Raw genomic sequence first — 13,153 nt, 5'->3', positions numbered from 1 at the left:
GGACTGCAGAGCATATTAGGGAGAACATCTGCCCAACAGCCTCCATGCTGCCTGAGTGTACCAGGCTGGATGTGAGACAGCTCACTCTTGAGGGAATCCTAAATTCTGGCCTTTACAGAGCTCCCTACTATCCAACCGTGAAGCAGTCCTCACTTGGATTTATGCTTTTGCTTTTTTGTAATCAAATAGTTGAGGGAAAATACTGCGTGCTGCACATTGTTTTCAAAAGAAAAAGAATGTGATTAAAAAGGTTGAGCAGGTACCCACATGTCACTACGGAGAGAGCCAGTGGCAGCAGCGCTGTGGATATACCCCGGCTTCCGGGCATGGATCTGCGCGAGGAAAGCCTTTTCAGATGTCGGGGATGGAACCAAGTCATCAAAATGAGTCCGTCCAAATTCAGAATCCACATTGCTTTCTGTCTCACTGCCCACTTCTGTGAAGAAAAAATTTCCATTTAACTTTCACCAAAGTAAGTATTCTTGCCTATTTCTCTAAGCATTTTTCTGCCTTTCCAACTGAGAATGCTATGTCCACAGTGAATAACAGCATATTATTCTACATATATTGGCAAAGCTTATAGTTTTGTTCTTGTGGTGGGACCAAATATTGAAGCTTTTGCTTATCTCAGTTATAAGGTAAGATATTTTAATGAGAATACTACAGACTACATTTTACAATAGGTCCTGTATGTTCTATACTGAATGATATTTCTAAAGAGTGAAATCTCACTCCACATGGAATAACAAAGAAACTTAAAGTTTTCACTATATCCAGCTGCACCTCTACATCCATGGCTTTGGGAAACTGCTGTGTTCCTGAAGCTGTTATACAAGGATTTTTTTTCTAAAAGCGTGACAAGCTTTAAAGATACATTACATTGCCTTTTTATTGCTTTGTATCTTCCCACCTCCCATTTTTTTCAGAAATATGTGAAATGTCAGTGTAGTGACTATCCACCCTGGCCAACCTCACTCACCAGAATTTAGTTCTTTTACCAAAGAAGACATGGTGTTGGTGATTGAATCTGCTGCCACCAGCAGATCATTTCTTAAGTTTCGTCTTGCACCTGAAGCAAGAGACGGACAAAGCACAGTGTTACGATTATTCACATGACATATGTTTTCCTCTTGAAGGCAGTTTTAACCCCATTGAAAGCTGTCATTGTGATAATTCAGGGTATCAAAGTCCTTACGAAGGACACGTGCAGCAGAGTTCTCTGCAGAATGGCCTCATTTACTTATGCTGTATGCAAAAGCAGAAGCCTACCCTCACGCTTCATTTAATCACAATGCCAGATATCTGGAGATTATTCATTGCCATCAAGCTTGCATTTGTGTGGTGACACCAGCAGACCAGGCCTGGAAGATTAAATCCAGCGTGAACTCATTTACAGTGCCTGTGGGGGAGGAGGGAAGAAATGAAGCGTTTTCTGTAACTTCCCACAGCTCTGTTTAATGACACCATTATTGCCAGGTATTTGCCAGATAATTATGGCAAATGTTGAAGAAACACACTTGACCTCACCCATACTATGCGGATTTCTCTTCTCCACTCCCTCTCAGCCTCTCCTGTAACTCAAGGACTTTCTTGTATATTCTATAATTTACTGTCTCTCTTTCCACCCCCACTTTTTTTTTTTTTTTAATAAAGGAAGTGCTATTGCCTCTCTAAACAGCCCCAGGCTGCTTTTAAACTCTTTCTAATAATGCATCTAGAAGTGCTTCCCTGCTGAACCTGGCAATATTCCCTTAACCATCAATCATGAAAGATTCCTGTGAGCTGCATGAAATACTCCTTCCTAAGGAGGGGTCTGTGGGTAATGCATGCTTAACTCCCCCAAATCCCAAACATAGATACTATTGTAGCTGAATAATCAATATATCCCACAGAACCTCTAGTCTTCCAAATAGAATTATTTACAGGAATTGGCAGGATTTGGCTGCTGTAAATTTTTAAAAACCGCCTGAATGCAAACCAATACATTTTAAAAAGTTCCTCAAATCCCAAGGAGGTTTCTTTTAATATATCCACTAGCAAATGACTACTGGAATGTAAATTAGAGTAGTTAATTTCTCTCTGATAAACACACAGAAGCCACTCCCTCTCTAAAATCTTCTCACTTTTGTAACTCTGAACTATTGCAAACACTACGAAAGAGAAACAGAAACAACGAAGAGAACATGTCCCTTAACCATGGCTTGTCTGCATTATGTATATATAGGCAGATCTTTGTTGGTGCAGCAGAGAATGGAGCCATAGAATCTCAGCCCAACCCCCCTCACAAAGTCGTATGTTAAGATGTGACAGAACAGTTGGCTTCAAGTTCTTGGGGTTTGACCTTCCCATCTAGAGAATATAGTAAATAACGACACAGAGCTACATATTTATCAAACGCAGCAGTTTTAAAATGTGATCACATAACTTTTTATATTGCTCTTTATCTTGACCAGAACACATTTATACACTTAAAATGCATTTGCCTGAGGCAGCCTTAGTATTGTTTATGGATATTTTATTGTGGCCACTAACCCTGGAAGAAACTGTCCCATAACAGCATAGGGGTTGGCAGTTTATATTTTTGCCTGCCTTGTTTTTTTTCACAGTAGAAAAAAAATAAAAATATATCTTGTCTGTTTCTTTTAGAAAATGAGATCAGCAGCTACCTGTTATATTGGTACTAGGAATTATGCCTCTGTTCAATACATGCATTGACTAGCACTTTAGGAGAAAATTCTTGATTGCATTACTGATTCAATCTAAGATACATACAAAGACACAATTCCCATGGAAATCAAGGGGAAGGGTGTATGAGAGGGATGACCTGGGCTCTCGGGAACAAACATACTTCCACTGTAGCAGAGGAACTTCAGAGCTTACATTTAAACTTACATTTAATTTGTACTAGGGCAAGAGGTAAAAAAATTATTCAAATCAGAATTGCAATTATGTAAATATTTTAGGAGAGAGCAGACTCACTTCAGTATTCAACATAATAATTTAATTTGTGGCCTTAGAAATTCAAAACAGTTTAAAATTCATTATTACTTGACAGAAGAGTGGGAAGGGGATGGCAGTTTTCTGGAAATGCAAAGAAAGGGTTCACCTAGACTTCCAGACTCTACTTCTGTCCAGGCTAGCTAGACCCTTCTCAGAGGCTGAAAGCAAAAAGACAAGTGACAACAGTCACAAGTTGCATCAAGGGATGTTCCAATCAGATACAAGGACAAGCAATTTACACAGTAAACATGATCATACACTGGAACAGAGACTGTGGAAAATGTGTGCCTGGAGCCATCTAGAACTCTACTGATAAAGATCCTGAATGCTCTGATCTCACTTTGAAGCCCTTTTTCTTGGAGCAGACGGACACATTGACTTAGAAAAGCCCTTTCCTCCTGAACTAACCCTATTATTGTATCATCTATTTCTAGCAAAGTCTTTACTTAAAACCAAACACACTGACAACGCCTTGCTGAGATCAATAGCAATTCTTCTAGTTAATAAAGCACTGATAATCGCTTTGACCATCTTGATCAAAATTCCCTCTTACCATAAAATCCATTAACTGGCATCATTGTCCAGTTTTTGCTTACCTGATCACTTTGACAGCAAGGTCTGACGGCTGACAAAGTTGATTTTCAATGGCAAACCCCAATTGTCGCAAATATGTTTTGTTTCGTTTTGTTTCATTGCATGCAACTCTCAAGCTCAAGTTCATTTAGACAGTAACCACAAGAAATAATGATTCTTCAGTCTCCGGGTACCTCAGACAAGCTATGAGACTTACTTTGTGCAAAGGCTTCCTGCACGTCTCCTCCCACTCCGGTCAGAGAGTCCTGAGGTGCGTGGGTTGGGGTGGAGCAGGCAGAGGCAGACCTGATGGGCATTGGAATAGGCCGACTGATCGTGTGGCTGGGTGAGGAACGTGGGGAGCCTGCCCCTTGGGTCTGCAAAACAATCACAAGGGGTTAAACAGGTCTTTGCAAGAGTCTGCCTGCTGTCCTTGTCAGCCATCCCTCAGCTTTAAGGCATCATGCTGTTCGTAGATCAGTTGGGTAATGTTAATTGCGCTGGAAGAAATATACCACAGTCAGTTGTTAGTGGACAGCAGTGATTCTGTGTAGAAAAACAGTAAGCAGGAAAATATGAGTCAAGATCTGACTTCCTTAAGCACGGGAAAATGTCAGGCAGCTAAATTAAAAAAAAATCCAAGTTAATAAACACCACACTATAGAACTCTCTGCCCTCTTCCCTCTCTCACTCCCCCAGTTCACATGAATGCCTGATAAAACATAACTTCTGTTCTGGCTGTGAGAAGGGAAAAGATGCTGGCACCAGCATGGCTTTCAGCCTGGGCAAGGGACTGAAACAGCCCCTTTCATCAGATCAGAGCTGAGCACAGCCCTGCCCTCTGCCTCCCTGTAGGACAAGTTCATGGTACGTGCGACCTCTCAGTCACATAAAGTCTGACACTCGCAATAAACAATACAACTTTCTGCTTTTTATTTGGAACTAGAGAACTATTCACTACTAAATCATACACTGTTAAATTATTTTCTCTACAGGATATACTCAGGCACTCCTGAAAAACTGTGGGGATAGGGCAATATAAATTCCTTCTATGGGTTCAGCTGCTAGAAGTGAAAATGTTTTAACACCAGTCACATAAATGTCATGCTGTTAGCACCTCACAGTTAGGATCACTTAGCTGAAATTCAAGAAGACTTTACAGAATACTAATTTTTACTAATGCAGTTGGGTGAGTGAGTGATACCAAGAGACATGGTATTCCTCTCATCCACTGATTTGAACCCCTAGGAATGTTTATCCATGTAAGGAAAAACAAATGCTGGAGCCCACACCAAACTGCACATGGCTTTTGACTGAAAACTTGTGTTTAGTGGATGTTAAAGATGGAGGTGGCTTGAGTGCTGTTAAAGGGGAATTGTAACACAAGCCCTTGGTTGTTTACAATCAAAAGTGACCTGAGGGTTGGTGTTTCCCCCCATTTATTTTGAGAATTCAGGAGGATTTCTTAATTCTCCCCATGACATTTATTTTGACTTCTGTATTGGTTGCCACTGCAGCCCTGATATGGTTTGGCAAATATGTTCCAAAAAGACAAAGTGCAGCCCATTTCAGGATGAGCGCAGCACTGCCCTTGAGATTTTTATAAATTCCTGCCCTGAACCATAAATAATGTATCAGAATACTAGGCTATTTGTTCTTTTTTCCTATCACCCCTTTCTAAGAGACATTATCCCCAGAAAGACATCAAGGGCAAATTAGGTTTATGAGGAATAAGCACATTACTAATGGAAGAATGGAGGATTTAATACTTATAATTTCTTTAATGATTGGGTTTAGAACATTTAAATGATGGATGAAAGGCAAGACAAATATGTAAAGGCCAGATGCTCTCCTGTGTCTGGAATTATCTGTATCAGCTCCAGCAAAAACGCAGATCTCTAGTCCTCCAGAGGCGGGGCACAGAGCAACCTGGATATGCTCCAAGGTCCTTGGAGGTCACACCCCTGCACATCAGGCAGGGCACTCGGGATCTACAGCTTTCTCCTTTCATGCCCCAATGGAGCATATTTCATCCTCAGTGAAATCTGTGAAAGAATTTTTGGTTCCCAGCTCCCTGAAAGAGGAATGCCTTTTTTCACTTGCCTTTTTTCCTTAGCTCTCCTTTGCCTTTGATCTCAGTTCTGGGGAACACCAACAACAGTGGGAACTTTCAGAGAAGATGAGGAAAAAAAAATGGACAAAATTTGCTTCAAGTCACATTCAGGAATGAACTTCAGGATAGGCATTTTATTTACTAAAAATAACAGATGCCTGTCAGTACTTCTGGGCTGGAATTTTCCCACAAGAGAAACGCAAAAGCTGCTGCATAACCAGTGCTTGCCCTGTGTCTGCTTTGTAGCTATGACTGAGATTTTGTGTTTATGACAAACAGCGTTCTCTTATCTGTAGCTTTTGTTGCTGGAACAAAGTGTTTGGGAAGCACACGGAGATTAAGCAATTGGAGTCCCTTGTCCAGGAAAAAAACCTCCTCACTTTTTATACTATTTGGGCAGTATCAGACAGAACTGATGAACAGCAAGTTGAAACAGGAGGATATTAGGGAATGCCTGATTTCAGAGAGGTTAACACTAAATGTATTTTACTCATCTAGGTCCACCTCAGGCCAAGTTTGTGTGAATGACGTACACCTAGGACTGGATTCCTGCTTAGCGGTTATTGGGAGAAATGTGGTTCTCAAGGGCTAGAGCTAATGGTCTGAAATCTGCTATGACAGTCAGTAGCAACTTCTTGGTAAGCTCAAAAGAGAAATTGAGCACTGAATTGATCCCAAAACTTGGCAGCTCCACCAGCTGAGAACTAAAGCATGCTGAAAGGGGAGCTATCACAGCCACCATGGATATTTGGATGGCTTCAACTTTTGTGTTGTACTCGGTTGCAGCTATCAATATATCCTCATACCTTTTAGGAAAACTTTCATGTATTTTATTTTATTCATCATCCCTAGTCAAACTGCTATGGCTTTTAAGTTAATTATTGCCAGACAGGAAAGGTTTTCCCACTACCAAGTGTCATGCACGCTTAGCATAAAATGCTTGAAACGAAAACTGGCTTTACAGGAGCTTTAGACCATTGCTCCCTCTGCCGGGACTGAACTGCGATAACATATGGAGAAAGCCCATCTCACAGCCTCATCAAATGACAGGGATGTGAAGAACTCATTATCCTTTCTCAAGGAAAGGCAGTAGAGAAATAGATAGTTTATAACCATTAGATGAATTGCCAGGCTGCTCATTCCGACTGAATTCCTCCAGAAATTAATTTAATCCTGTTTCTCTCAACAGATCATGAAATGGCATAGCATAATGAGGACCATTAAATGGAAATGGTGAGAATAATTCTTTAGCATCATCACCTGGTATTCAGTGAGGCTATTACTCTCAGAAGAAAAAAAATTCTCATAAAAATATCTCGTAACAGCCTGAAAATGTGCTTTCACTTATACTGTCCAGTGAACATTTTATACGATCGGGCAACTCCTGCCACATTGAAAACTTCTCTTTCGCGAATGGAATATCTCTTAATACTGCAGAATCAAAAAAGACAACCTTTACATGAAGGTGATGTTTGGTCAGCTTTATTTTTTTGTGTGTAGATTGATGCTGTAAAAAAATTAGCCAGTGTTAGTTTTATGAAGGTGAGCATTACCTTCATAAACAAACTCCACACTCTCTACCATAGACAGAAAATGTCAGACTTGTGACTGTACTTTTGCTGATGAAAGCAAGATGAAGTGTGTTTTGTTAAAATGAAACATTTTTATTGAACTCATAAATCAAACTGCCATCTGAAAAGTGCCTTTTCTTAAAAGCCTAATATATTTCCAAGATCCATTACAAAACTAATAAGTTTCAAAACAAATCTTTTAAAATTTACTATTAGTAATATAGATACTTGCTCTTTTTGATTTAGGCTGCAGAAGCCACTTATTCTCCTGAAGACTCATGGGAATGTTAGCATTAGTGCCAACTTTTAAAGATGCCCTGACTTTTTCTGAGTAAAATGGGATTTTAAACTATTTGCCTGGGTCTGATTTAAGCTCAGTTATGTTTTTCTTGAAGTTCCAAATTTCTCATTACATTTTCAAAATGTTATGTATAGTATAAATGTTCTTTAATCCATATTCTAGGTTGGTTTCACTACATTTACCATGTCAGGTAAAAACCTTATGTGTTTTTACTTAGAGGAGTGAGAAAAAGATCAAGATACCTTGTAGTCATGACTCACTTTCTAGAGGGCTAAGATATTCAGCTGTGAAAATTGCTCCAAGATATTTGAAAATAATATGGGAAAGAATTGCAAAATATTAATTTTGGTCAAAAGAACACACACACTTCTCAAGCAGAGGAAGTAAAATAAATCACAGGAACACAATCACATTTAGGAGTTAGTGAGGCCTGCAATAAGGAGGTAACTTACTACCTGTTTCAATTCTTCTTCCTGAAGAAAAAGAGGTTCAGTACATGAGATTAGCCAGGATTTAGGTAAAGAACAGAAAACAAATCCAAATTTGCAGTACAGAGTTAAAGGTACAAAGATAGTTGAAGGTATGTGACCAGGTTAAGGTCCCACCTATGCATACTTTGAAACACCATAACAGTGCAAAGCTGCTATAATTTCCTACCCCAAATTGTCTTTGTCCAGGCAGTGTATTGACATCAGGCAGCCCTCACTGTTAGCTGTAGCACTGCAGCATTTCATAGGTAGAGCAAAAATTTCCTGCCTAATCCAGCTCCCAAAAATATGCTGGCTACTAGGTGGGCTCTGCTGCTCAGGTGCCACCAATTCCTGCATTGTGGCTGCAGAAACCTGTGTCTGAGGAGGTGCAAGTGACATAAGGGGTCAAACACATCCTTTAATGCAAAATATATGTTGTCGAATGGACTTCAGTGAAATTTCTTCTGCTTTTATCAGAGACATATATGACCCAAGTTGCACTGAATTTTCATGCACTCATTCGATCTGGCATGGCCAACAACAAAACAGACTCCTACACTATTCAGAGCTCTTTCTTCCCATGTGAATTTCTGGCATCATCTGTCCTGAGGCACATCAGGTAAAATAGGGCTGGACTCTACAAATAAAGACACATTTTCCATCTTATCCTAGTCTTTAAAAATGCACATGCTTTTTGATATCTTCATTTTTAACTGAGATCCTTTGTTGAGGCATGTTTTATCTGTTTAACAAGGGTATGTTTCTCTCTTTGTGAAAATGAACAAGGGTTGTAGGAGCAGCATCTCCAAGGCCAGAGAGTTAGACTGGGTTGTCAAACGGCACATCTGATAGAACCAGCAACTGAATGGGTAAAGTTAAAGGAACAAACAAAGCAATTCTATAGAGCCAGCTGGAGTAGGTAATAGTGTGCAGTGCTGAGGTTTTTTTCTCATAGCTAATAGTTAACTTATATATTGTTTTTTTCTTTTCTTATTCTTACTCCACTTAGCAGTAAGTGACAATGATGATGCAGTGTTGCTACAGGAACATTTTCTGAGCATCATTTGAAACCCCTGACTTGAAAGAGCAAGGCAAAAAATAAAAAGGGAGAGAAACAAAGCCAAATTTTGTGGGTAGAAACAGTCGAGGTCTGCAGAATTCTGGAGTTGCATCTCCTCCCTCCCTCTCTTGCTTCACTCTGTTCTCCTTGGTAGTATCGGGTGGAGCTCCTTACCTTTAACAGTTTCATGAGGCCTTCTAACTGAACCATAAGCTCCCTCCGGCTTTCCTGGAGAGCAGACATCCTCTGTTCCAGCTCATCCTTCCGCTGTCTGAGAAACAAGCAGATCTGATCAGAGCTCACCCTCACAGTATCAGCAGCTTTTAAATAAATGCATCATTTCACCAGCCCTGCTATGAGGTACATGCCTATATACTACAGGAAAGCAAACACACTGGATGAATTCAGCATAGTGCTTAGAAACAGGGCTACATGAAGGCTAGTGAGTTCCCTCATGCTGAGAATCCTCGTGGGACTGAATACAGTGATTAGAGAAAAGACAGACACTTCTTCAAAGAACAAATGAGGTTCAAACAAATTTGTGTTATATTCCCCTGAGGAAATGCTGACAATTTTTGTCTTTGGAACTCTCTAGTCAATAACTTTACTAGCTGTCAGGAGAAATTAAAGCCATGCCCTAAAGGACAGGAAATTACAGCAGGGGCACTGAACACAGTGAGATATGAAAGAAGTTAACAGAGTTCAGAAATTCAGAGAGAAAACCGCTTTTGTTTCTACTTTTTTCCTGAAAGCAAGAGAAAGACTATCTCATAGTGGAGATATAGCTGCTTGAAATCAGCTCTTTGGACTCAAGAGTCCAGTGGTAGTCCCGTGACAGTGTGAATACTAAGCTTCTCCAAGTGTGACAGCCACTCTGTGCCTCCATAAATGTGAACAGCTTTGACTCTGCACAGCTCCACTGCACAGGATGGGGGATCAGCACTTGCACATGTTCAATCACTCAATTGTGTGAGAGGTCCCCACCTAAAAACAAAATAAAATTGTTCCCTCCTGGAAGCTATGATGTAATTAACAACATTACATTAGGGATATTTTATACATTACTGTGTTGCAAATAACATAAAACCAGTATGTCATTAGCCTTCTGCTACCTACAAAAACACGGCAATTTAATCCTAAATGGAAAAGTACTGTAACCAACAAAACTTAAGTACATTTCCTGTATTTAGGGAAATACAAAACCCTTCTCTTTAAGTGAGCACCTGCTGATATAAGTAAGCAACACTGATTTCTACAGGACTGCTCATGTGTGCTCATGTCTCCCACCCACATAATAGAATCAGATAGTAACACTGCCAGATTGCATTTACTCTTCTGAAGGATTCATCTGTTTTCTGCTACAAAATGCCTGTGCTGGCTTTTCTTTTCTAGGCATGTAATGGTTGGAAACTCTGTGAATTGTACAAAGGCAATGGAGTTTAAGAAACTGCTAATAAAAATAAGGTCCATGTAATTCAAAGTGGCAGGTCCCAGCACAGATCTCTGCTGAGTTTTAGGTTCATTCCACAGGGAGAGAGAATCTAGGATCTAAGCAGTGTGCGCTGTACAGACCATTCCTCTGAAGTTTTTCTCCTGCTGTACTCCAGAGCAGGTTCTTAGAAGTAATGGGTTTTCCAAGTACTGGTAATAGGAAGGAATGCTGTGTTCAGAACCTCATTTCAGTGACTCTGCAATTCTCTAACAGCTAGTGAAAGATGCTGGGACAGGTTCCCACAACATAATTTACGGATTCCAGCAATTCTGAAGACAATATGAACTAAATAGCCCTACTGCCCTAAGTACATCAAACCTGAAAAATCTGTGGGGTAACAGACATAAATCAGGGCTACTGTTCTGAGTCCTGCTGTTTTACACATAAGAACAGCCTTGTGCCATCTGAGGTGTCTAAGAAATGGAGGTGGTGTCAAAATTCCCCAGTAAATAAGTCAGATTTTTGCCTTTCAAATGGTGAACATTTAGAAGGCATGCAAAGCAGTTTAGACCCACAGATTAAAAGTTATTTTCTGATTCTGACACTTCTATTAAATGAGAGAAGGTATAATTGAGGAACTCACCATCACTGCCCTAGGGACATCCCGTGTCAGGAAATTAAAATATGTGTATCAAAATCAAAAAGAGGGAAAAATTAAGTAGCCCGCTAACACTGTACAATCAATTTTTTTTTTAAATATAATGAATTTTATTTGTCAACTGCATAAAAAGTTAATCTTCTAAACCTGCTGAAAATAGACTTCAGGTTTTATACAGCGTACATATTTTCATCACAGTCAGTTTTATATGTCCCACAGAATGTCACTTGCCTGTAGATATCTAGAAGTAATTACATACTAAAATCACTCATAGAAATGAAGAAGCTATTTTGTCTTCAGATTGGAAGGCAAATGTAATTATTTGTGAATTAGAAAAATATTTTAGTGTGGAAAACTCCATAATAAAACTATGAAGTATTTGTAAAGGAAAAAAATTTAGCACAATTTCTTACGATAATTTCCTTTGAAATGATCAGACCACTAAGGTATTAGTTGTGTGAGGAGTGGCTAAGCGGCCAACAATGTTCTTTAGTCTTCTCATGAGAGAACTGCTATGGGGGCAGAGCAATCTAGCATTGTTTCACTGGAAAGAAAGTGCTTACACCCTAATCTCTATTCACATGAAGCATTTTGAATAGTTCTTATTGGATTCTCTGTCTGGTTCTCACAACATGAACTTCGGAACTTTCAGAGAGCCTATGGATCTGGGCCAATGACAAATGTATTTCTTCAATTCATGGCAATTAGTAAATCCATGTAGAGTATCATAATTAACATGCAGACACATTGATATCAATGTTTTTAGCTTGGTGGGATAACTGGAGGAATGATCCCTTAAATCTTCAGCTGCTGCAGATGACATTACTCCCCACCTCCTGTGTGATAAGAAGGATCATTCTGTAGCCTGGTTTTGCAGAATGAAGAGAACCAACCTCTCCTTAGTGTTCAACACTTGGGGGGGAATTTTCAAAAATTAACACCTAATTCTGGTATTTTCATGTAGCTCTATTTTCTTTAGCATAAACAAAAGCCTTCTTAAAGGTGTTTGTTCTGACAGAACATTTTTCCCTATATGATTAATGGCATTTGGCCAGGGCTTTGGGGACCTATTGCAAATGACTTAAGGCCCTAACTCTACAAACACTAATACACATGCTTAATTTAATGTAGATGTGTAATATGTGAGATTCCTCATGCATGCAGTTTAAAGCATAAGCTTAATTATTTCTAGGACAACAGGCTGCACCAAAAATGGAGAAAGAATACACATAGGTTTAAAAAACCCCCAAAACCATAAGCAAGGTTCATCTCTTATTGAGAATGACTGTTTGGCCTGTGTCATGGCTGGAGTTTCTGTGGACTTACCTCAGCAGTCGGAGCTCTGCAAGGAGAGTGGGATTTTGTTGTGCCTTCTCTGGTGTGGGCTGAGATGCTTGCTCATGTTCAAGTCGCAGCCTCTGGATCTCCTGTAGGATTTCTCTTGGGAAGGAGAATAAGCAAAAGACTACAAGTCAGTAATTTTCCACCAAACCAGCTCACTGAACATCGCAAGAGGAGAAATAGTATGACTGTATGTAGCTTTTCACCAATATAGATATAGATAAAATGAATGGGCTGCAACCAACCAAAGAAGCTCTCAGCAATGGGAAAGAGCTCTGGATGTTTTTTAAACAAACTCTTGAGATTTTGCCATAAAGGGAAATATTTTTTCAAGACCCCCAAAAATCAGAGGTAGACACGGAACAGCTCTAAGCTTAACTGAATTGCTCCCTTCTAATTCTTCACCATGAACATTTCAAGCACTTCAGGAACTTAACAAAAATTAAAATAACCTTTCTGGCCCTTCTTGAGTATGAGAGAAAACATTTGGCACTTAAAAAATACTTTTAGTGTAAGTAGAGATGTGAGAGCAGTCAACAATTCACATAGAAGCACTTTAATGGGTCTTGTTACAACTTGCTCATCAGCTCTGGAGTGCTGTCAAAAGGCTAATACAAAGCTTTACAGCAGAAGG

The 13,153-nt window shown here is 39.6% G+C and overlaps 1 protein-coding gene across 4 annotated transcripts in view; it reads right to left on the bottom strand.

Moving 5' to 3' along the window:
- Positions 1-13,153, bottom strand: part of DTNA (dystrobrevin alpha) — a 182,690-nt gene that overhangs the window by 14,890 nt on the left and 154,647 nt on the right. For 3 of the 4 annotated variants that reach the window (XM_027638961.1, XM_027638962.1, XM_027638966.1), the window contains 6 exons: positions 12,505-12,618; positions 9,263-9,359; positions 8,011-8,031; positions 3,791-3,950; positions 980-1,069; positions 268-436 (listed from right to left, as the gene is read on the bottom strand). In XM_027638961.1, the coding sequence (XP_027494762.1) occupies positions 268-436; positions 980-1,069; positions 3,791-3,950; positions 8,011-8,031; positions 9,263-9,359; positions 12,505-12,618 (651 nt within the window). The remainder of the gene's footprint in view (positions 1-267; positions 437-979; positions 1,070-3,790; positions 3,951-8,010; positions 8,032-9,262; positions 9,360-12,504; positions 12,619-13,153) is intronic. The other variant, XM_027638965.1, reaches the window with a different exon arrangement.

Source organism: Corapipo altera, unplaced genomic scaffold, assembly GCF_003945725.1.
Source record: "Corapipo altera isolate COAL_440 unplaced genomic scaffold, ASM394572v1 49, whole genome shotgun sequence".
Taxonomy (NCBI): domain Eukaryota; kingdom Metazoa; phylum Chordata; class Aves; order Passeriformes; family Pipridae; genus Corapipo; species Corapipo altera.
This window is presented reverse-complemented; position numbering and strand designations above follow the sequence as displayed.